The sequence below is a fragment of the Pollicipes pollicipes genome, unplaced genomic scaffold (assembly GCF_011947565.3).
Source record: "Pollicipes pollicipes isolate AB1234 unplaced genomic scaffold, Ppol_2.1 Scaffold_2555;HRSCAF=2994_pilon_pilon_pilon, whole genome shotgun sequence".
Classification (NCBI taxonomy): Eukaryota; Metazoa; Arthropoda; class Thecostraca; order Pollicipedomorpha; family Pollicipedidae; genus Pollicipes; species Pollicipes pollicipes.
Window position 1 is genome coordinate 22,457,832 of NW_023596136.1, and position 23,463 is coordinate 22,481,294.

Below are 23,463 nucleotides of genomic sequence, written 5' to 3' on the forward strand. Positions count from 1 at the left end.
TCGATGCGAGCAGGGTCGGCGCGCAACTAACCCGGACGGCGCGGGTCCCGCAGGTGTTCCGACCCGGGTGTTTTGTGAGACACCCACCGATCCATGATGGCTGTATGCACAGTACTGACGTGCGATCGGTGACATGGCAAGTGCTGTCGCTGGGGTGCGTATATGTGCTGGTCAGGGAGTGTTCACCTCGTAACGTCATGCTCGCGTTTCCAGCTGCACATCGCAGCCTTTCGAACGGGTTGCCGGACTTCGTGGTAAACAGAGCGGCTAAATATGCGCCTTAGTTGGCTTACACTGGATCAGCATAGAACACAGCGGGATACTTTCCTCGCTATGACAGAGACGAGACATTACATTCGGTCATCTCATCTGATCCCAGCATTTAACAGGATCCTCTACCACGGGAGATACCACGCTCGTTTTCTGAATTGCTACGTGCGTTACGGGTAGTTTTTTCTCCGAGCGTGGATGAGATCTTGCGCATACAGTACGGACTGTGCGTGCCTTTCTGCGGCTTGTGGCCACCGAGATAGCGAGACAGTGAAATTCCATGCTCGATTTCTGAATTATAATGTACGTTACGGGTGGCTTCTGTCCTAGCGTAGATGGAATCTTGTGCATACAGTACGGACTGCGCGTGCTTTATCGCGGTTTATGGCCGCCGAGATAGCCATAGGCGATCGTGTCCCGCCCGCTCCGACCGGCGGGTCTGTCCGGCAGCGGCTGATGATCTACCCGGAGGATGAGGAGGCGAACGGGCTGCGGGTGCCGCTGCGTCCGGTGGGCCAGCGCGGCTATGGCCTGGACCGCAACCGACGCTCGTCGGCCGAGGACTTCGGCTCGACCAGCGAGGAGGACGAGATGGTGCTGCACCCGCTGGAGAGCGTGCTCAAGCAGATCCGCGACAGGCGAGTCGAGCCGCGCGCCGCTGGCGACGACCGTGTGTGGGCGTGATGTGCCGGCGCGACTTTTGTCCGGTACGCTGTCTGCTGGGCTTCGGTGATGAACACTGGCAAACACGCGACGCACGGAACTCTTGCGGACAGATGAAGCGATAACGTGTGATGTACTGGTATTGACGATGGATGTAGCTGGCCACGCTTTTTATCGATTTGGCGAGGGCATGATGGTTTGAGCTCACTCGTCCACCATAGATTGGTTCTGCTTGCGACCACGTTGTAAGTCATTCGCAGACACGTACATTGGCGCTAGCTGTGACCCCCGGCGGCCCTCAGACCTGTGCAGCCTTCCTGCTGTGACACCTTTTCGTCCCTGAGACCCGTCTAATGGCGGCTGTTGTGACCCCTGTGCGTTTCCCCCAAGCCTGGCACCGCCACCCCTGGGGCGACTCCTGTCCTTTTCACGCAGTCGCGTCCAGCCTTCTCGCTGTGACGACCCCTGCCGGCTCGTCACAGGCCCGTGCAGCCGCGCCGGTGGGCGTACTGCTGCTCCGGCGTCATGTTTGCCGGCACCATCGGCCTGGTGGTGGGCTTCACTATGGCCTACGGCCTCTTCCTGTCGCTGGAGGCGCCGTGCGCCCACTCCCGCGTCTGGCTGATGGGCTCGCGCCACGTGCGCCAGCGACTGATGAGCGACGTCCGGCCGGAGAACATCGCCCAGACGCTCAGGTGGGTCCGGCGCGACGCCAGCGCCGGCTGGTGGTGGCGCTGGGAAGCGCGCGGCTTGGCAGGTGGTGGACGGGCCGGCCGGCGGCTGTGAGGCCGGTGCTAGGGTGTGCAAGGCCGGGTTGCTTCAGGCCGGGCAGGGATGACGCTGCTTTTTCGTGTTGATGCGACATGTGATGCGCTTTCCAGATCGAACGTGAACGTCGCATAACCAAACATATGCTGCCACCGGGAGGACGCCGAGCGCTTCTCCCGCCTGGGATAGGCTCAGTTTCGCCATTCCCAGAGAAGTTCGCTGATAAACTTTTTTTCGTTGCTAAACTAGTCGCGCTGGTGCGTTGACTTCCGCCTTTTGGTCGCTTTGGCTCAGGAGCCACACATTTTCACCCTTCCTACCTCGATTTTTGCTTCATGTCGCATCCTCGCCACGCCTTCTTCACCTGGAGCATGCCGCGGCCGTCAGGGTTTTGCAACCGGCATTCCAAGCCAAGTCGCCTTGGTTTGGAGTGTCGATCGGGCACCCCTCCCCCACCCCACTCCACCCCACACACACGCCGAGATCGGGCCTCTGTGCTGGGCAGGACTCGGTGCCGGTGATAACTCGGCAGAACTGTGGTGTTGTCCCACCGCTCGCCCATCATCCGTAGTCCTATGGGTCTGAACGGATCTGTCGTGGTCACACGAGTTCTGACGTGACAAATGACAGAGCTGGACAAGGGATCGAGAGCTGCGGGCGATGGAGTGGGCTGGGCAGGCATCGCGCCGTCCGTCGCTGGACCAGTTCTTCAAGCGACGGGAGGGCTTCTCTGGGCTCCTCGAACAAGAGTGCCGTGCGGGGTTTAGAGCCGGCGGTGTCGCGCGATGAGTTCCGGACGCCGCGGACGGTGAGGGGCGCGCGCCGGCGGCGAGGCCTGGCGCCCTGCTCTGACACACCGGTCCGACCCCCGCGGACCCGGCCGGTCTCGCCGCCTGCTGTGGACTGGCCTAGGGTGGCCACAGGCGTGCGGTCTGCTCAGGGATCGGCGTTGCGATTGGGATGGCGAGATTGTGCGTAGAACTGCGGGCGCATGTACCTTTTCTGGTGAGACATGTGACGGCATGTCCGCTGAGCCGGGGTGGCGCTACAGTCGTCCGGCGTGCCGGTCGGAACACCTCCTGGCTCCTGATGGTCTGTGGAAGACGCAGCGGCGCCGCCACGTCAACCCGGTGTACCCCCGTAGGTCAGCGTAGGTCGCGTGTACGGCACCGCCATGTCAACCCGCGTAGGTCCTTTCTGGTGAGACAATTGGCTGGGTTCGTATGGCCTGCCGACCTGGACATGCGTTCTGTTGGAACACCAACGAGTACCGTGGAGGCCATGGTTTTGTTTATCCACCGGCCCGTGAGATGCCGTTCGGTGGCCGATGCTGTCAGAAAGCTCCGTTTCCGTGGGTTTTCCGAAGTTTCGAACGGCGCTGCTTGAAATAATACTGTGTTTGGTCGGCACCCTGAAACGCTAGCAAAGCGGTCCAATTTGACCCGCTGAGCAAGGCAAGCTTCGACACCTTAATGTGTTAAGGCTTCATTCGAACGACCTTTGCGGCCTTACCGGGGACTTTGGCGCCAAAATTATAACGAGGACTCATTTTTGTACATTTTTTTGTCTGCGAAATTTACGGGAGCTCACCCCTGTCGTAATTGGTAAGATGATGACAAGCGTTGGCCATGTTTTGCGATCGAAGCGCAGTCTAGCTTACTTTGTGAGTGGTCTGACTTTCAAAAGCAACCCTAATTTTCGACTCTCATCATACTATTTTATCAGCGATTTTGAATTTTATGTCGTCGGATCATGGGGTCCCCAGGCTGATAGCGGCTAGCGAAACCGCATATCATTGGTCGAGTGGTGCGGACCCAAGTTGAACGCGATAGCTGGTTCTCTGAAATGGAGATAACTGGAGAGGCGGTGGTGGAGCAGTCTTGCCGTAACTGGCTGTTGTTTTAGTTCGTTTTGTTGTTTGTTGTCTCAACAGTACGCGCAGCTACGGCTGATGTGTCGGTTACGAACTGCTCTTACTTCCAACTGTGAGCTAAGATCGCGCAGGTTATCGAGCTATTTGGACGCCATCGTCGACGTCGGGTACCTTTGAACGGGCAGTATCCGCATCTGAACGTCCGGACGTGTACCGCGATGTCCGTGTTGAAACTGACAGGACACTACAAGGCGACTGTCGCTCGTTTTTCCGGGGATGACCGGTATGTATTGTCCAGACGTCGCGTGCCATTGCGTTTAACACTGAGTCTTGTCAGGCTTGTGAGGATGGACGTGATGGAAGGTGCCAGGGGATAATTCAGCATACATGTTATTCTATGGCATGATATGACTTTAACTTTCTTGTGGATAGTGGAGAAACAATCTTCCCAGAAAATCGGGACAATGCGGTGAAAAATGAAGACTTGAGGTGAACTGTTGTCATGTTAAAAAGTTTTAGACTGAGCCTCACAAAACCCTATTTCCTCCTGCGGCGGTTCAAGAGACACCAACAAGAGCTGTCGGTCAGCACAGGTGTGCCACAGGCCAGTGGCTTACACGAAGGAGCGTGCTTGGAGGTCATTCGTCTTCCCTTCTCCCTCCCCCCTCAGAGGGGGCGAACGCCGTTGAAGCACCGGACGCTTGCTTTTACTACTGCCATGTACTCGTAGGGCGTCTACCATTGTCGTGAGTTAACTATTTCAAATGGAAATCATGGGACAGAACGGCCACCACTGGCATTAGAACAGCCTAAGGGGACCAAAAAGCGCTCCAAACTATACCGGTGGCGCGAGAGGAAGGGGGGGGGGGGGGGTCGGAACTAGGTAGAAGCGATTGCTCTGGGCAGGATCTAGAAATCCGAAAATAGCCCGGTGAGCTAGAGAAAATTCGTTTCAGCCTTGTCATGGGCGAGGCATTCCAGCTGCGAGAAGGGCTGGGAATATTTGAGCTACAGTTCGCAGTGCTCCTCTGCTGTTCAGTGAGTGGATCCGCCCGACCTTCCGTTAATTGAGGCTGTGGGGTGACCGGGCCCGGCCGGGGTCCCCGGCATCTCCGCTGAGCCGGGGTGGCGCCACCGTCGTCCGGCGTGCCGGTCGGAACACCTCCTGGCTCCTGATGGCCTGTGGAACAAGCAGCGGCGCCGCCATGTCGACCCGGCCGGTCCGACCGGCGCTGTGAGGGGCGGGCGGCTGTCGTTGGGCGGTGGTCTGCAGGAGCTCGCTCCGGGCGCGGGACGGGTCCAGCCTGAGAGTCATGCCCATGAACAGCAGCTGCTGCCGCGCTTCAGCTGCTGTGTCAGACAGCGGAGGCAGCACCGCACGCATGCACAGACATGCGTTAGTGATTAGGTGTATAAAAGCGCACGTTGCCAAGGCAAGGCGGCAACCTCTCGCTCACTAGCAGCCGTCATCGGAGCGCTTCCGCGAATCCGCGCGGACGGATGAATAGCCGGCCGCCGGCTCGGGGAGCCGAGATGGCGCGCTCGGCGTGTGTCACGGCTCGGTCGAAGATCAAATAGCCTACACCATGAGCTCGCTTTGTTTGTAGGGTGGGTGTTGCAAATGTTCCAAAAGTTTCCTTGACTGAGGTGCTACAATCAGTTGTGCCTTCTCGTCGTTATTTTATTGGTGTTTTCCCTTTTCCTTGGCATTTTTCCGACGCATGTGTTGCGACCTGCCTGACACGATTGCCACCACTCTGCTCGGCTCCCGTGCTGACTGGCAGCGATAGGCCGACCTCAGTGATTCCACCTCCCCGACGCAATCTTTGCCAGGTTCCGATACGATGTCTGCCATCTCCTCGACGCACTCGTGACCGCCTCCGCGACAAAACTGCTGCCAATCCGCGACAGAGGCGCTGCTGTCTCCCCGACACAAACGCTTCGTCTCCCCGACACAAGTGCTACCGTCTCCCCGACACAAGTGCTACCGTCTCCCCGACACAGGCGCTGCCAGTCCGCGACACAGGCGCTGCCGTCTCCCCGACACAGGCGCTGCCGTCTCCCCGACACAAGTGCTGCCGTCTCCTCGACACATTTGCCGCCAACTCGCCGACGCCATCACTGTCACTGCCAACTTGCCGAAACCACTGCTGCCAACTCGCCGACACCATTGCTGCCAACTCGCCGACACAATGGTTGACACCTTCACGACGCCTGGGACACGAGCGAGGCCAACTCCACGATACAGTGGGTGCCAGGTTTGCGAGGCAAGTGTTGACAGCGGCGCGACACAGGTGCTGCCAGTCGGGCGCCGAGCGGCGCGCGGCCGCGTGCTCCGCCCGCCGCCGCCGGCCGGCCAACAACAACAGCGGCCGCCTCTGACGCCGCCGCGGCTCCCGCAGGCCTCTCGCCCTCGCGCCGAACCCCTCCCCGTGCCCGCCGCCGCGCTCGGCGGCGCCGGACTGTTCTGTCGGCCGCCGCCCGCCGGCCGCGCCGTGCTCCCGTACCTGGCGCGCCGTGCTCCGTTACCCGGCTGTGCTCCGCGACCCTCCTGACGCGTGCTCGTGGACCCAGCGGGTCGTGCTGCGTGACGGGGCGTGGTTTGTGATACGATAGCGGTGTGCTTTGTGACGCGGTTGTGGCGTGTTTCGTCGCGCGCCGGGGACGTCCTAAATTTCCTGGAGAATATCGAGCAGGTGACTTTCTGATGACGACAGGGTTTGAGTGAGGAGGGGGAGGGGATGTGCGGGACCGCTCCGACTGCTCGTTCGACCAGCAGCCGGACACAGCCAGTGTGGGAGGGTTAGCTGGTAAAGATCGCGCTGTTGCATTGTTGACCAAGCTAGACCTTCGCTGGGAGTGGTGCCAAAGCAGCCGTGGTTGTCTTGATTAAATGTTTTTACCAACAACATCGACAGCGATCACACGGGGCGTTAGGTGGTGACGTGTACCTGTTTTCGGCAACCTGTCGATGTAACACAAACTATAATCTCAGAAAGGTGTCTGAAAACAAATAAGGGACGGGAAAATGAGGGAAAACGGACAGCTGAGTTAAAACAAAACTCACTACCGATAACAAGTTGTGGACTGGATTACAACAAACATGTACGCGTGTTGCTTTTTGAACGCGTCGGACTCCGAATGTGGTTGGCCCAAGGGTGCGTGGTGTTGCATGGTGGTAAGGGTGCGCTGCTAACCTTAAGAGTCAATGGAAGGTATGATAGGTCCGGACGCAGCCACCTGACCTGGACCACGTGTGGACCGGGCACACAGGTCACTGCGGCCTCGTCACAAGATGAAATGTACTTTTATTGTCTGTTGCACATTGCCAAATTCTGCATAATTGGTGTCAGGAAAGTGGCGCAAAGAACTCACAGTATCGCCCTCATCAGCTTGATTGATGATCCATATCGTGTAGATTCTAGCTCGGCATGCATGGATGAATAATTTTGTTGGCCTTATTGGTCTTGCGGTTTGTTCACTGTTGCAATTTCCGACTTTCTCATGCCTTATCATGTGATAAAACTAATTTGAAGTCCCATGCCTTCTGAACAACGACTGGCAAGCACACCAGGGGCTGTTTCACTATTTGTGAGTTCATATTTGGAGTTCACGATGCATCCGAGAGATGACAGCACTGTCCGCATTCGCGCGGAGAATCCCTCTCAGAAATTTCACACCGGGCGCGGGTGAGAGGCTTGGGTCCACATGCCTCTAAGACTGATATGGACGAGTTTCCCCACAGAAGCGACGCCTCCTGGCAGAGAGACAGATGGTTATTTCCAAGGGAAGAGCTAGTGGCGGATGCAGCCGACCATAAGGAGCTCGCCGGCTGCTATCAAAGTACGCCTGGTTTGTCGAAATGTATTGTGGATTGTGTGATTTCTTGGTGCGTTGGCAACCTACGCCTGTGGTGGCCATGTGCAGTGGCGTGGCCAGGATTTGCCCGCGGGGTGAGGGCATAGGGGTCCTTTCATCCAAGTGGGTTCACTCCATTTCTATAAGGGACCTGTTTTAGTCTCAAGGAATCTGTTGGGACGGCTCGGGTTCCCATTGTGATGTCTCGAGGGCCGTATTAATGATTTTGTGATTTTATTTATATGAAGAAATAAACCTAACAATCTTATGAAGTTGGATTCGCTGCCATTTTAGCCACTTCGGAACTATGCAGTTTTGTGTGAGCCGGGGGCCGGAAGAGGCGGGGGAAACTTAACCATAACCTGGGTGCGAGAATAACTGTCCGCCTGGAAGACCACGTTTATACCATACAAGTGTGCGTCTGGCTCTGGCATTCTGGCTTTACGACGCACTCGGCACCTGAGACTCAAAAGGAAGGGGTCGCGCGGGGCTACGGACAGGGGTGCCGCCAGTGTAAGAGGCATGCCACAGGGATGGTCGACGGGGCAACAGGGCATGAGCCCTCCCAACGCGCGGAAAGCCATAAATGTGCTCGGTTTTCGGGAGATCTCACGGTGGTCGGGATTAACCTCTTCAGGGTTTTCTGCTGGATCCATCTTCGGCACGGACTGATCCCTGGAGGCACGTCGGAACCTCACTTAATCCAATCATCGTGACCTGGACTGACCTAACAGAGAGCGTTAACGTAAGCTTACGTAATCGAACTGCACGTAAGTGGCAAGACGCAGCTCTTCCGCATAAGTGTTCAATAGTTTGTTTGCCGCACGAATGCCTTTTTAAGTTTGTGAGCAGTGTGGGCTGTGCCCACTTTGTAATGGGACATCTAGCATGGGCCTGGCCAGCGGGAACGGCAGGCCAAACCAGCGTTCCCAGGTGGGCTTTCGCTTCCTGCTGATGGAAGGACGAGCGCGGCTGCGAACAAGATTGCATTTGGCAGCCGAAGGAATACGCGCGCGTCCTGCCTACCTGTCCTGTCCTACGCGTCCTGTCCTACCATACCTGCCAACAGCTATTCAGCGGCATTGGTGACAAAATAATTCAATATTCCAAAGGAATGGCCGATGTTCATTCCTGGATACTGTCCAGAAGAGGTGCAAGTGGGATCAGAAAGTACCGATAGAAAAATAGTGTTCGTTCGAACTTTCAAATTTCCGGCTGCTGTTTAGTTTTTCGCGAGGCTTCACTTCATTGGTCGTGACCTGTGGCGTTGGCATATGGACGCGACTTTAAATGATGGGCATAAAGCGGACAGCCGCCTCACAGCGCCGGCGTCCCTGGACAGACGTCCTGAAGCAGGCGCGCTGCGCTCCTGGCGTTCGCAGTCGCTGCGGTGACGGGCGCAGTTGGGCGCGGCGCCGGCAGCTGGCGCCACTGTCGCCGTCACGTGACCGCCCGGCACCGGCCTGATGCAGCGCGAGCTCACGTACGTCGGCGGCCGGCTCAGTTCGGCCACGATGTCGCCCGGAATGGTGCCGCGCAAGCTGCTCTGGTCGGCCGTGTTGGCCGCCTCCATCGCCTTCTTCATCGCAGGTGTGCGCTGGCGTCCCGCCGCCGCGTCCTTCGCCTGATGTAGGCAGCCTCCCTCAGCGGAAGTGCCTGCCGCCTTCCCCGCTCCTCGCCCGCTCGATCGCACCATCTGTTTCACCACCACCTCTCCGGCTCCACGGCCGTCCCCCTTCCGCGCCGCCGTCCCGTCCACCCCGTCCGCCCCGCCGTCTTCCCGCTGTCTTTCCACCGTCTCCCCGCCGTCTTCGCGGCCGCCTGTCACTTTGTCTCCCTGTAGTATCATGGCTTGGGCCGATTGGTGTGCTAATGTGCTGGACAGCATCTTTGGATACGTGCCGCAGGATAGGAGGGCGCTGCGAGATCTCCCGGCATTGGCTCGTGGACAGTGCGATTTGTTCTCGTCCGTCCCCAACTAGTGACTTGATACTTGTCGGTCTATGACGTCTCGTCGACCTTGCATCCCATGGTGTCAGGTGTTTTGTGGTGCGTGGTGAATACTGACGTGCTGTATGCTGCGTTCTGTGGTGACTGGTGCTGATCTGCAGCAACTTTTGCTGCTCTGTTGTGTCCTCTTATCGACGGTTTAGTTTGTGCCGATTTCTGGCATGCTACTGCGCTGTCTGGCATGACCTGGTGTCTTCCGCCATACCCTTTTCCAATACTTGTGTGACCCGATGGTCTCAAAGGTGGCCCTCTGTACGACACCCAATGTCTTCACCGCTGTGGGTCTGTGTTTACCTCTGACCTGCGGAGTCAGGTATTAACCTGCCGTTGAGTTACTCGGTCTCCTCCATCCCCGTCTGGTCGCCATTTGACCCTTCCTCGCCCTTGTCTGGTCCCATCCGGTCCCAGTTTGACCCTTCCCCGCCCTCCTCTGACTCCGTCCGGTCCCCGTTTGACCCTTCCTCGCCTTCCTCCGGTCCCGTTCGGCCTTCGTTTGACCCTTCCTCGCCTTCCCCTGGTCCCGTTCGGCCTCCGTTTGACCCTTCCTCGCCTTCCTCCGGTCCCGTCCGGCCCCCGTTTGACCGTTTCCCCCGCCGTCTGTGTGATGCGGATGTCGGCCCAGCGAGTGTGCCTTCAGTGTGGTGGTGCATGGTGAATGAAGCCGCTTGTGTTGTGCGCTTCTTACAGCATATGGCGTAGCCACAAAAGCAGGGCGATTTGCGAAGACCTCGGCTTCCGCCACAGACGTGAATAAGCCAGTGGGCGACGTATCTTCCATAGATTCATATATTTCGTGACGTGGCCAGGCCGTATCAAAGTACGTTTTCCAATTTTACCGGCGGTGTCAGGTGTAGGCTCGCCCCGGTCCCCTGGTCGCCTGTTATTTACCCCCTGGCTCAGCCAGCGCGCTGGGTGACCCCGAGGGCCCTGTCAGACACTCGGCACTGGAGGACAATTCGGCCTCCCGCCATTACCCGGCCTAATAAAGCGAAGCTACGGTAAACGGCGTTTTAAACTCCCATCGGGTGCGGCCCTTTATTGGTTCGAAACAGCTCAGCTTTATGGTGTTGTCCTCGCGTCGTGATCGATGGAAGGAGAGATGCCCGGGCAGCGGCGTAGAGCACGTCCGGACGCCGCGGGGCGGGCCGCTGGACCGGAGCGTCTATTTAAAGGCAGGCCGCGTCGCGAACCCGAATTCCGCGACCACTGGTTGGCGCAGCGTTTGTCCCGTGGCATGGCGACCAGTCCTCAGTCGTTGCTATCTCGTGAGTGGGAACCGACCCAAAAGAAACCGGAGGACGCCAGGCTTGAACCAAAGCACTCGTGCCGGCTGCACCACCTCGGTGATGGCTGCTGCTTTTAAAGTTTTGTCATGCTGGGATCGATGCAGCTCTGTACCCTTGTTTCGCGCTCAAACTGGCCTGGTTTATTCTCGAATGCGTGCGAACGTCCGTGCTGCAGAATGTGGAAAATGGCCGCACCGCGATGCGTTACTGGCTCAGTGTTCGCCAGATCTTCCTGTGCCGCTTCTCTGAAGGTGTTCAGTTGTGACGTCGTGGACCTCAGCAATGCTGGTGGCCTTCATTCGGGGCCATTCAAGGTCAGCGGTACCTCAGCTCACGCGCAAAATATGCGTCATAAAAACTCCCAAACCTGTTGCGCCACGATTGAAGTGCGCCGAAGTTTTCGTTGTGAACTTGGGGGAATTAGGATCAAACTTATGTTTATCTTCAGGAGTGCCTTTCAGAGTGTGGCAATATCACAGTCTTGCATAACAAATGTATGGGCATGATCATGTAAGGTCAATGTCATGAAAGGTCGTGTAATTATTTGAAACGGGCTCCCATGACCACTTGTAATTCATTTATGGCCATGCACTGGCTTACAGTAGTTTTACTCCGTGGGTGCGAGCAAAATACGTAACTGCGGCAAATACCGTATTAAATGTAATTTGACCAGATTTGACGGGCCAACCATTGGAGCTAATGTGTATTTACGTATAGTCGTATCTTCCCACCCCACTTCTATGCCACCCTCCTCACCCACCGCCATGCTGCGGAGGATAGCGAAGCCGGGGAACCTGGGTCGAACTAACACACAGACATGACAATATGCGTCGCGAGTGCTTAGAACTACCTTTGCCACACATTTTCCAGCTGGCAATTCTGAAAATGCCGCTTCGGCATGCCAGACGGAAAGACGTTATCCGGGTTTCGCGGCAGCTCCCTTCATCTTGCTGCGGTTCTGGTGGCTCCCTGCGTCTTCTGGCCGGTTTTCGTTTTGTCTTTTCGTCGGCACCTGCGTCATCCATTAGTCGGCTGGCTGCGTGGTGAGGACAAGGTGTGCCGCTTCGATCCCTCGACACCCGCACTGTATATTTGTCTTGGCCGCCGGGGGCTGCGTACGGACACCCGGCCGATAATTGGTACACCGCCACCAGGTGGGCGTCTCGTACTAAAACTGCGGGCGGTGGTAAACCACCGACGGCAGAGCGTACCGCATAGCCAACCAGCGCAGTACACCGCCACCAGGTGGGCGTCTCGCACTAAAACTGTGGGCGATGGTAAACCACCGGCGGCAGAGCGCACCGCATAGCCGGCCAGCGCAGCGGTAGCAGCTCTGGTGAACTCCATTCTGTGGAGTTGCCGCTCACCGAGGGGTCTCCGTAGTCATTCTCGGGGCGCGTGAGGTCTGCGGCCGCATCAAACAACGCTGGCGTCCGCCAGCAGCAGCCCGTGTCTCGATTTAATCTGACGTCAGTGATCGCCGCCTCCGGTGCACTGCCGCTGGCCACCTGCCAGTGAACGCGCACCTCCCAAAACGTCATTTCTTGTCTCGTTTCCGTCTGCTTTCTTCCCGGTGTTCACTGTTTGTGTCTGATGTCTGACTCGTGTGAGTCCGCAAGCCTTTGGCGCCTGTGTGTGTCTGATGTTTGTTGACTGCCGTTTCTGTCTGCTACATGCGGATCGTCTTTGTCTGCCGGATTGGCCTCGCCCATGTGTGCTGTCCAGTGTCCAACTTTCGTATCTGGCATGTCCACCTTGTCGGTATCTGCTACCCGGTATCTTCCGTTCGTGTCTGCCATATCTACCTCGCCTGTGTCTGCGGCTCAGTGGCGGTCAGTCGTGTCTGCTATATCTACATCGCCTGTGTCTGCCGCCCGGTGTCGACCGTTCGTTTTCGCTATATCTACCTCTCCTGTGTCTGCAGTCGAGTGTCGGCTGCTCGTGTCTGCTGTATCTGCCGCCGTCTGCGCCCGTCTATACTTTCTCATGCCAGCTCTCCGAGGCCAGCCAGTGCATGGGCCCCACACCCCTTTGGCGCGTGTTGGCGGTGCCGCCCTGCGCCCGTAGCGTGAGCAGCACGCGAACGTGACGCGTGCACCGCTGTACAACCGCGCCCGTCCGCCCCGTGCCGAAGGCGTGCTGCTCGGTCGGTTCGCCTTCCTGGGGGAGGTGGACGAGCCTGCCGCGCCCCGCGACGATAGCAGGGCCGCCAGCTACATCGCCGAGCAGCTGGACGCCGCCTCGGTGGCGCGGTTCCTCAGGTAACGCTCCGCCCGGGTCGACCTGCGCGCGCCGACTGTCCGGTCCTGTCCGCCCGGCCTGCCTGCGCTCGTGCCGTCCGCTCCTGGCTGTCTGGTCCGCATGCGTGCGTCGGTCTTGGCGCGCTTTACGTCGCTGGTGTGCCTCGCTAGATACGGCCGCTGGCCGATGCCGGCGAGTCTGCTGGATTCTTGACCCCACTCACCTGACCTCACGAACCAGCCGCGTCTTACGACTCCCGTCGGTCGGTCTGCCTGGTCTTGTATTACTTCTCTTGCTGGTCCTCGCCCTTAAGGACGGCGATCTGTCGCCTTGCCAGTGGTAGATGAACCGTAACCCCTGCTTGTGACGAGACATGAGACGAGGCGCGACAGTTGACGAGACACAGAGACGCGAGGCAAACAGACGAGACGGGACAGCAAACGAGACGAGATAAGAGGCGGACGAGATACTAGACGAGACAACGAGACCGACGCGACGCGAGCCGAGGCAGATGAGACAAGACGAGAGGCTGAAACGTTAGCTATCAAGACGAGACGAGACAAGATAGGTTATAGTGTGAGCACAGCATGTCGCATCGTATTGCTTTTCAGTGGTGAGAGGCAGACGCGTCCTGGGCCTGTCAAACAGTACCACGCGAGAAACACGCCAAAGGTGGTGATATTTCTCAGGCACTAAGAGGAAGCATTTAACACGAGGGTCATGGTCATGACGTCCATGCATATTTCAGAGAGCAGAGATCGAGCGCTCACCGGAGCGTCTGCTGCTCGATGGCTCCTTTTTTGGAAATGACTTGGGCTCGTTTGGCGTCGAAACTACATAATGTGCCCAGTCTGAAGCCACGCTGGCCCAGAAGCCGTATTTAATCCTCTCGGAACTGAGGGCTCCAGAAAGCAGTTTGTCGCCTCTTGAACCTTTTTTTTTTTGGGGGGGGGGGGCCTTTTCTAAACACGTCGGTGTTGTGTCGAAAGCGCGTGACCTCTTGTGAAAAAGTGTCGCGTGTAATGCCTGCCCGAGAGTGTTCAAACGCAGATCCAGGTGGGCTTGCTCGGTGCAATGTAACTCATACCTAGGATCCAAATAAGTCGCCTTGAATATTAAGGCATACAACAAATCCGCAATCGATAGGCCACTGCCAGTCTTTTACAAATGTGACGAAAATAAGTCGCGTGCTAGTAGACATCGAAGCATGCAGCCCAAATTGATGAGGCCCCGCTTTCCTAAAAGACTACACAGCGTGACCAGACGGGTGATAGGACACGAAAACAAATTACCGGTGCAGAGACAACTGCGCAGAAGTATGACGCACTCAGCCAAGTATGACTTGTAGGCACATTCACAGTTTATATAGCCCGAGCTATGTACTCGCGTGCGACGCCCTGAAAAACAAACGCCCGTGTGAGCAGATTTTAGGTCGGTGATGTGCCGTGCTGAGATGTGCGACTGCCGGTGAGGCGAGTGACCCGTACTCGGTCAAGGCGTTACACTCGGGCCCCCCACTGTCTGCTGCGCAGCCACATATGAAGTTCACACGTCACACGTGCGTCACAGGCCATGTTCGCCTGGGACTGCTGCACGGACTGCAGAAGAACGTGTTCCCCTGTTGTGGTCCGCCTGTTCCAGGAACAGCCATAGGAGCGAGGACCTGTGGACCCGGCTGTCCCTGCATGGCGGCGAGCGTGCTGAGCTGCCGTCAGGGGCCAATTGATATGCTTTCGGGACCCGAGTCCCTCTCCCGCAGTGCTGTCTTGAGCCCGCAATATTCCTCCGAGTACTTTCTCCTGTTGACATGGGAAAAAAGGAATACCGGGCCAATTAACCGCAGCGCACTTCTCTAAAATGCAGGTACACCGGGTGTCTATCTGAAGACATCACTACTGCTTTCACGTGCATTTTGTCTGCCTCACAGAATCCTTTAGGTTTATCTGCTTTTTCCATTCTAACTTCTTTATACACTAGGTCAGTCTGCAATTAATGACAGGTTATCGCGCAACAACACGTGGATTGGGGACAATGCACCAATATTCGGCAGTTTTTAAGTAAAAGGTAGCTAATCACATTCATCTGCCGGCACGGCTTGTCACCTATATACGGGAATTTTGTAAGTATGAAATCTGTTTATTTTACCTTTCCTCCGACCTTTTTGCTAGCTTGACGCATTGCTAAGCAGTGGTGCACGCGGGATTTTACAATCGGGTGGGGGGATTACAAGTCACAAATGAGCAGTTAGCGTGCCGCAGGCTGGTTAAAAACAATCCTTGACATATAAAACTCGAAGATAATTCTCTGGAATCCGGGAGAAATCGGGTCTTGAGTGAAGGGTTAGGTCATCCTCGCCGGCTGAGCTCCCGTACTTATTTGAAAAGTGACACACCTTGGTTGCAGTTGTATTCCGAACTGAATACAGCGGTGCACGTGTCTGTGGCCATGGGGGCCGATCACATGTCCTGAGCCGTGCTGCCGGCGCCGCGATACACGACACCGGGGGCGTTAATGGCCGGCCATAACGGCCGATGTTTTGAGCGCCATCAGTGGAACGGGAGCCGGCGGCCGGATGGTGTGTTGCCCACCGCTGGGATGACACCCGCCCGGCTGCGGGCCAAACAAACGGCGCCGTCCCCCGCTGCGCCCCGAGACGGTGTTTATATACAGGAGGGCAGGTGGGGCGAGCTGTGCGGGGAAATGGTAGAGGGGGGGGGGGGGGCGTCGGTCCACGGGCAGCGCCCAGTGATCTGCCAGGTTCATGCGGGTGGCGGACGATTACCGGCGCTGGCGATGTGCAAGTAAATAGCCGACGTTTAGAGGACGGGCGCCAGCTGTTTGACAGCTGACGAGCGACGTCTGAGCGGGGGTGACGCGGCGAAAGCCTGCCGGGCCAGGCAAACGACGCGATCTGCGACAGCGCGCTGTTGCCACTGGCGTCGCCGCGGTGGGGCGGGGTGTGCCGGCCGGCCGCCTCGCCGCTGTGATGCAATGCAGCAGCGGTAAATGATTGTCGGCTGGGGCGAATGGGAGGCGACTCCAGCAGCCGGCCGGCGGCTCTGTGACCGACTTTCATGAAAGCACATGTGGCCGGCTTTCCGCCGGCCGTGGGGTGGCTTTCAGTCGGAGTCACTGACCTCACTCGCTTCGCGGACCGGCGCCAATGGAGATGGCACAGGAGCCGCGGTTGCGTTCGCACCGCGCCGGCACCAGGCTGGCGCCAAAATAACAAGCCGCAGAAGTGGTGGTGTTTCGGTCGTGATTTTGGGGTGGTTTTTGTGACGATGTAGAATGGGCATGCTACCCGCAGGGAGACTTGTATGTGGCTGGTTCCTTGTGCCTGTGTAGAAGCGTGGTCCCACAGGTCATGCTGACCTTACTCCCTTGGCGTTTCGACCCCCAGCTGGTTGGGTATACAGCTGACATTCCACCAGGATAACGTCGCCATTTACGTGGATCCTGCATGCGGCCGTCCGGCAGCACGCCGCCAGGATAAGTCTACACAGACGATCTCGCACGCGGCGGCTCCTGCACACTGCTCTTTGGCAGCTGACGACCTGGACTTGGCCGCGGGCCTCGGGCGTCGGGCGGATGAGCCTGGCGATCTTGACGTGCTGCCCCGGCGATGTGGCGATATGTCCGGCACGCTCCGGTCTCCTGAAGCGTGACCACGGCCCGCCGCCTGCCCCGCTCGAGTCGTGCGCAGCTGGGGGTGGATGCTCGGCAACCGGTGGGCCGGGCTGTGGTCGTGTGTCGGTCCGTCTGCACCCCGGCACGCGGCGCGGCTCGACGCGAAGGACGTGCGATTTCCCTCGCAGTGCCCGGGCCTCGGGCGGCTTCAGCTTGGCGAGCTGGGCTGGGTTATGTGAAAGCTCTCGACAAACACGGGCGGGTGCAGGGCGCAGCTCCAGAGCTTGGGCGTGCAGACCACTAGTCTCTCCGATGGAGGCGTTGGCCGCCATTTGAATCGGCTCACTTTTCCATGTGGAAAGCGACTTCATAACTTAGATGGTACTTGTAGTTTGAGTCGTGCAACGAGGCGGTTGTTGCCGCCGTGGCCGAAGGGTGTTTATGTCTGCTTGCCGCCGTCAGGAGTGCTCATTGCAAGCTTGAGCTTGTCTCGAGCATCACTCATTGAGCGGCTGATCGGGACCATGTGGTGTTGCGGATTCCTGATGCAGCTGTAGTTGGCCACAATCGGCAGAGTTGTCGGTTGTTGCCGTCCCGCCGTGCGGAGGGGCGTGACCAACCTCGCCCTGTAATACAGATTAGAAAGTGACCAGCACTGCTTAGACGCGTTTGCTAGGTCGCGATCCACCATCAGCGGTACTTAATCAAACTTGTGCCGCGAAAGCGTGGCCACTGTAATGAGATGTCTTGCTCACTGTGTGATCGGTGCTCGTTTCTGTCGGAGGACGAACGATACTCGGGGGGGGGGGGGGGGGGAGGGAAGGAGCTCGGGTGGCGCCGCTGTGCTGGCGCTGCGCCGGTCCCGAATGCGGCCGGGGACTCCGGGCGACGCTGAGCACGCTGCCACCGAGCCTAGGCCCAGCCTTGTCGGACCTGTTCCGATCCCGACCGGTTCTTCTGGCCCACTTGACGGTCTTGCTCCGTGTTCGGCGCGCGTGCTCACGCATGCCTTGTTGCTGCTGTCTTGCCCCCGCACGAATACTCCGCGCATGCCTGGGTGCGTTCGGTGTGTCTCTGCTTGCGGTGAGGTCGGCAGGGCTACAGCTGGCATCGCCGGATGCGTGCATGTGTCCCGTCTCACCGGCGCGGCGCGGCGCGACGATGCGGCTGGATCTGGCTGTGTGCTGATCCGAACCGGCGGCTGGGTCTGCCTGTGTGCTGAAATGGACATTTTTGCAGTTACTAGCCTGCTAATTTCGTCGTTAATCTCCGTGTGCCCCCCATAAATCGACCACGCCACGTGAAATTTGCCTAATGCTGTGATCTTGGTTAAGTCTTTTTTGAGTGTTACACTTACTCAGTTGAGGGTAAACAGGCTGTTACGAGTGTGTGTTGATAAAGGTCAGGTTGGATAGCAAATTATTACAGCTTGCAGAAGTGTTACTGCTCGACAATGTCATTGGTCAAATCGGTCACTGTGCAGTGCGCGTTGGCCGTTTGAAATAGATCAGAATTCTTTGCGCTCTGGCGAAGATACGCTAGCGAGCACCAGCTTGCCCGACGCCCTGAACCACGCTCTGTTGGCGCCCGCCGCCGCACCACCCCTGCCTCCGTCCGTGACCCGTGACCCGCGACCCCAGGGAGCTGACCCGGCGACCGCACCTGGCCGGCACGCCCGAGAACGACCGGCTGGCCGCGTACGTGGCCGACACATGGCGTGACCAGGGCCTGGACAAGGTGGAGGTGTTGCCGTACGAAGTGCTGCTCTCATACCCGGACGAGCAGAAGGCTAACCTGGTGAGCCCCCCCCCCCCCCCCCGTCCTGCCATCGCCGCTTGGTATTCACGACTCGCACCGGCGGGCGAGCGGGTGGTGTGCGGGTTTCCCCCGCGCGCCGTCCCGGTGACCTTGGCCATCTCCCGCCTGTGTAGAGGTCAAACCACTACGTAGTCTAGTCCCCGTTATCCTCGGCAAGCCCCTCAGACCCGCGAAGCGACACTGCGGCCCTGCTCCGCCTCCTGTTCCGGCCCCTGGTCCGGCGTCCTCTCCGGCCCTTGCCGGTGAGTCTGTGTCCTTGCACGGACCCTGCGGCCCTGCCCCGGCCCCTGCTCCGGTCCCTGCCGGTGAGGCCGTGTCCCCGCACGGACCCATGTGCCGTTGACCTTGACGCCGAGGCCGTGGCCGGCAGGTGCGCGTGCTGGACGGGTCGGGCAGCGCCGTGTTTACGGCCCGCCACCGGCAGCCACCAGTGCGCGCACCTGAGGAGAGCGACCCGACCGTGCCGCAGAACTTCAACGCCTACTCGGCCACCGGCAAGGTCGAGGTGCGTGCGTAGCCGAACGGTATGAAGCGGCTAGCCGTGGACCGATGTGTCTGGGGTTCGGTTCTCACCACTGGCGGCTTTTGCTGTCCCGGATTTCTTCCACGAGTGGTGACGTTAGTGATCTAAGCAGTTGCATGTAAACATGAGGCTCAAGCTCGCTACGTTTGACGCCAGCACGTTCTGCCGTCTCGTTCTGCCGCTGTGACGGCTGGATAAGTTGCCATTCTGCGGTCACATGTCCATAGGGCCAGGCCAACTGGTCTCCTCAGCCTTCGTGCGCGCTGTTGCTTCTCCGTCAACGATTGCAATAATTGTGTCGCGTGCCTGTTTGCACTAGATGAAGACAGAAGTCTGATAGTCTGGTTTTGATGTTATATCGACAGACAGTAATCAGCTCATTCCTTTAGGCCAAGATCGTCTATGCCAATTATGGACGTGAAGAGGATTTCCTTCTTCTGGCGTCCTTGAATATCACTGTCAAGGATTTGATCGTCATCGCAAGATACGGGAAAATATTCCGAGGAAATAAGGTACGTGTTTGAAGATATCGCTTTGCAGTGGCGAAGGCTTTTGTTTTTAAATGTTTCCTGGATCAACACCCACTCTAAGCATCCTTGTGGTTTGAGCCCTGACCAAGGTATCTACATGGTAAAATTTCGGGCCAACGGAAGAACTTTATGGAAAAAGCTGAACGTTCCGCGATGCTGAGCACGGTCCGCCCTACCATCTGACGTCACCTGACCTTAAGCGCGACCGCTGCTAGCGGCCGCGGGCCATCCCAGTCAGGGGCAAAAAGCAAGTGCCTTAAGCGAGTACAGCCCATCCGATCATGGGCGGTGAATTAGAATGCAGGCGCCCTAACCAACTGAACTATCGGGCCGGACAAACGATTGATATGACCGCACAAGAAAAATACAGCGTCTTGCTTGAAAGTGATGTTTTGATTATGATGATAACTGAAACCAGGCATTTCTAAAACACGAATTAAAGAATAGTAGCTGAACGAGATCATTGTTAATGGACTGATTTACTAATGGCCAGAAGGCGAAAGCTTGTTTCCATTCTGACTTGTCTTATTTTGCGGTGAACATACAATAATTGGTATGCCAAAGATCATTCTTTATCGTCAGTTTAGAGCTCTTGTGCTGACAATGCAGACAGTATACCAGTACATATTTGTCGAGTAATTGTATCAAGAAGACATTTGTTATCTGTTCAAAACTTATCTTGGAGTTTTGACAATGTAGCCAGCATTTGCTAAATATCGTCGTTCAACCTGTGCCTCCTGGTACAGTGAAGGTCGCTTTTGTCCTCGGAAAGACGGTTTGCTTGTCATGCTGAAAAACAAGAACCCCATGTATTTCTTGCTTCTATCCATCATGTTTGCCCCCACGTTGGTTAGTTTCTTATACAAATGATCATAGTCAGCTGACTGTAACTTCAGTTTTGTTTGCAGGAAGAATGCGGCATTACTATACATTCTCAAACGGAGACCACGGTTTCCTTTCCACGCTTTGAACGTGAATTCCCATTCACTTTTTTATTTCATCAGCATTAATTCTAAGGCCGCCTCCGTGGTCTTGGGGAAAGATGCTGGACTCGTAATCTAGCGGCGCTGGGTACGAGTCCCAGAGTGGGCGCATTGTTAAACCCGACTGAAATGGAAAGGCCTGCTGGCAACTGGTCAACGAGGTTCAACCCAGACCCGAGGCGGCCGTGTCGCAGCATTGTGCGGCACGTAAAACCCTCCGCATTCCTGTCTGGCGAAAGGGCGGAGGCAAAATTAGCTGTTGAACTGGACGGCACGCTTGGATGGTGGGTTCGGGGTACACGCAACAAGCTATGCTTAGCAGGTACTCTGAATCCGAAGTCACCCACACAAACCATTCGGGATAATTTTTTTTTTCATCAAAAATAATTAAAGGCATAAGTCTCATTCATGCTGCAGCCGTGGCGTATCATATCGCAGTAGATAAATCCCGTCTTTCTTTCCAATGACGTGCACTTAAATGTACGTAATCCTTCTGTTGCTTTGCTGGTGAATGTTGATGGTTTCCCCCTACGAAGTAAGTGTGCCAGTGCCTTGCTTTTCTGTGTGTGGGGGGGGGGGGAGGTGGCCATGGTGCACGCATTTTTCTTTGGGCACGACTCAGATTACTACATGAAAATGCCCGTGTCCACAAGAAGCTGAAAGAGCAATGACGACGATTTTTCAGCAGTTGAGGGTTCGTCAGCCACTAGTATTTCAGCTGTATATTGGCAACGGCATTGCTATCGTCGCTGGCAGACAGCCGACTTATGCGCATTGTGAGGTGCTCTACCCCCCTTTATGCAGGCTATGTGTGAACAGGTCATGGGATATGGGAGATACACCAGACGGCGATTCCATGGAGAAATAAGCTACTCTTTTGCTAAGTAAAAGACAGACGTTTTCATAGTTCGTTGATGACTGACTCGAGAACGAATCAGTTCTATTATCTTGCTTATAAAAAGGCAATGATCTGCTTATTCTAGCAGCCAAACTAACAGGATCCACGAAAAGATTTTTTGTGTCGACATGTCGATATGGGCTCTATTCCACCTAAGATACTATGCTTGTGTTCAACTAACCAAATTCACTATGTCGAGAACACAGTTCGGTTTGCCTTTGCATAGCCCTCGACGACCCAAAGTTCACGAACAACCCCAGCCCGGCGCAAGCAAGGTCGCCACACGGCACTGTGGCACGATCCGGCTCCGACTCCTCACAGGTGATTTAAAGGCATACCGGCCTGTGTACCCGACCGCTATTCCGCACCTGGATCCGGCGGCGCCGCGGGCCGCCGCGCCACCCCGACCGCGGGCGTGTGCGCCCCGGCTGCGGTGCTGACGGCTGGTCCGGGGTGGCGACAGGTGGCGATGTGCGAGCAGCTGGGCTGCGCCGGCCTCATCTTGTACAGCGACCCGGCCGACTCAGCGCCGGACGGCCTGGGCGCCGTCTACCCGGACACGGTGTACCTGCCGGCCGGCGGCGCCCAGCTGGGTACCATCTTCTCCGGCACCGGCGACCCGCTCACACCGCTGTACCCGTCCATCGGTGAGGGGCCGCCCGCACCGCGGCGCCGACTCCAAGCACTGCACTGACTCATCGATACCGATCGGGATGGAGATCCTTTGGCTCCCCGGGACCGACCTGGGCGGGGATCCACTTACCTATGCGGGATTTACTGACGCCTCGATAGCGAGTATAGATTGGGTCTTATTGACGCAGGCGAAGATCCACTTACGCTCCATTACCAATACTGAAACGGACCCCTGCCGGATGGCCACGCTTGAACCGTGAGCCGTGCTTCTCCCAAACCCCGGACATATCACGTGTCTGTGGCGGTCCGTGGTGTGTCTTCTGTATCTGTGTCCGGACACGGCACACAAACGGTGGCGCGCCGGCCGTCTTCTCTCGCGCGATTCGATGTCGCGACGGAGGCGCCGTCCGCCGAGGAGCGTCTGGGTGGCCCGGCGGCGTGTGCCGGTGCGGTCCCGCTAGACTGAAGCTCCGTCGTGCTGCCCGTGTGCGCGCCGCCCCAGTGCTGCTCCCCGCCCGGCCGTCTCGCGCCCTGGACGCGCCGCCCCAGCGTTGTTCCCCGCCGGGCCGTCTCGCGCCCGGCGGGGAGCAGTCTCTCGCCGTCCTGTCCACTGCGACTGGCGGCCGTGGCTGACGCGCCGTTCGTCGCCGACAGAGGGCGCGTTTCGGCTGAACGAGTCGGAAGCGACCCTGCCCCGGATTCCCGTGCAGCCAATCAGCGCCGAGGACGCCTACCAGCTGCTCCGGTGAGGCCGGCGCCAGGGTGCGGGGTTGTGCCCTCCAGTTGCCTTAAACATGCGTCTCCTATGACGTTACATGGAAACTCTGGGTTCCATAGTTCCCTTTTATTCCGATATCGCAGCGCACCGCGGTCCTTGGCTATCGCAACCATAATGCCTCCAGAGGCCGTGGCCAGACGCAGCTGTCTGTCTACTCTTGTGCTTGCTGTTTATTCTCGGCTTAGTGTTCTGGCTTTTGGGCAATATGTTTTCTTCAACGATGCACATCGGGCTGTTTTCAGCCATTGGCGCCTGCAGGGAGAGACAAGAGTCCCCCACCGTCCCCCTCCTGGGCCCGTGGACGGCTAGTCCATGTGATAGAGCCAGCTGGTGTGCTGCTGTGGTCCGACTTGTGCCGTGCCGTTTGTCCGTGTCTCGTCGTGGTGCTGTGCGCCTGTGTTGGGGCGCATACGACACTGCGCGTCTGTGCGCAGGCTGATGTGACACTGTACGCCTGTGCGCAGGCTGATGTGACACTGTACGCCTGTGCGCAGGCTGATGTGACACTGTACGCCTGTGCGCAGGCTGATGTGACACTGTACGCCTGTGCGCAGGCTGATGTGACACTGTACGCCTGTGCGCAGGCTGATATGACACTGTGCGTCTGTGCGCAGGCTGACGTGACACTGTGCGTCTGTGCGCAGGCTGATGTGACACTGTACGCCTGTGCGCAGGCTAATATGACACTGTGCGTCTGTGCG

At 57.6% G+C, this 23,463-nt stretch overlaps 1 protein-coding gene across 1 annotated transcript in view; it reads left to right on the top strand.

Moving 5' to 3' along the window:
- The window catches only part of LOC119099211 (N-acetylated-alpha-linked acidic dipeptidase 2), a 33,393-nt gene that overhangs the window by 660 nt on the left and 9,270 nt on the right, over positions 1-23,463 (top strand). Inside the window, exons 2-8 of the mRNA XM_037222328.1 lie at positions 721-908; positions 1,416-1,628; positions 18,240-18,396; positions 18,788-18,922; positions 19,330-19,452; positions 21,815-21,998; positions 22,639-22,729. Coding sequence (XP_037078223.1) covers positions 721-908; positions 1,416-1,628; positions 18,240-18,396; positions 18,788-18,922; positions 19,330-19,452; positions 21,815-21,998; positions 22,639-22,729 — 1,091 coding nt within the window. The remainder of the gene's footprint in view (positions 1-720; positions 909-1,415; positions 1,629-18,239; positions 18,397-18,787; positions 18,923-19,329; positions 19,453-21,814; positions 21,999-22,638; positions 22,730-23,463) is intronic.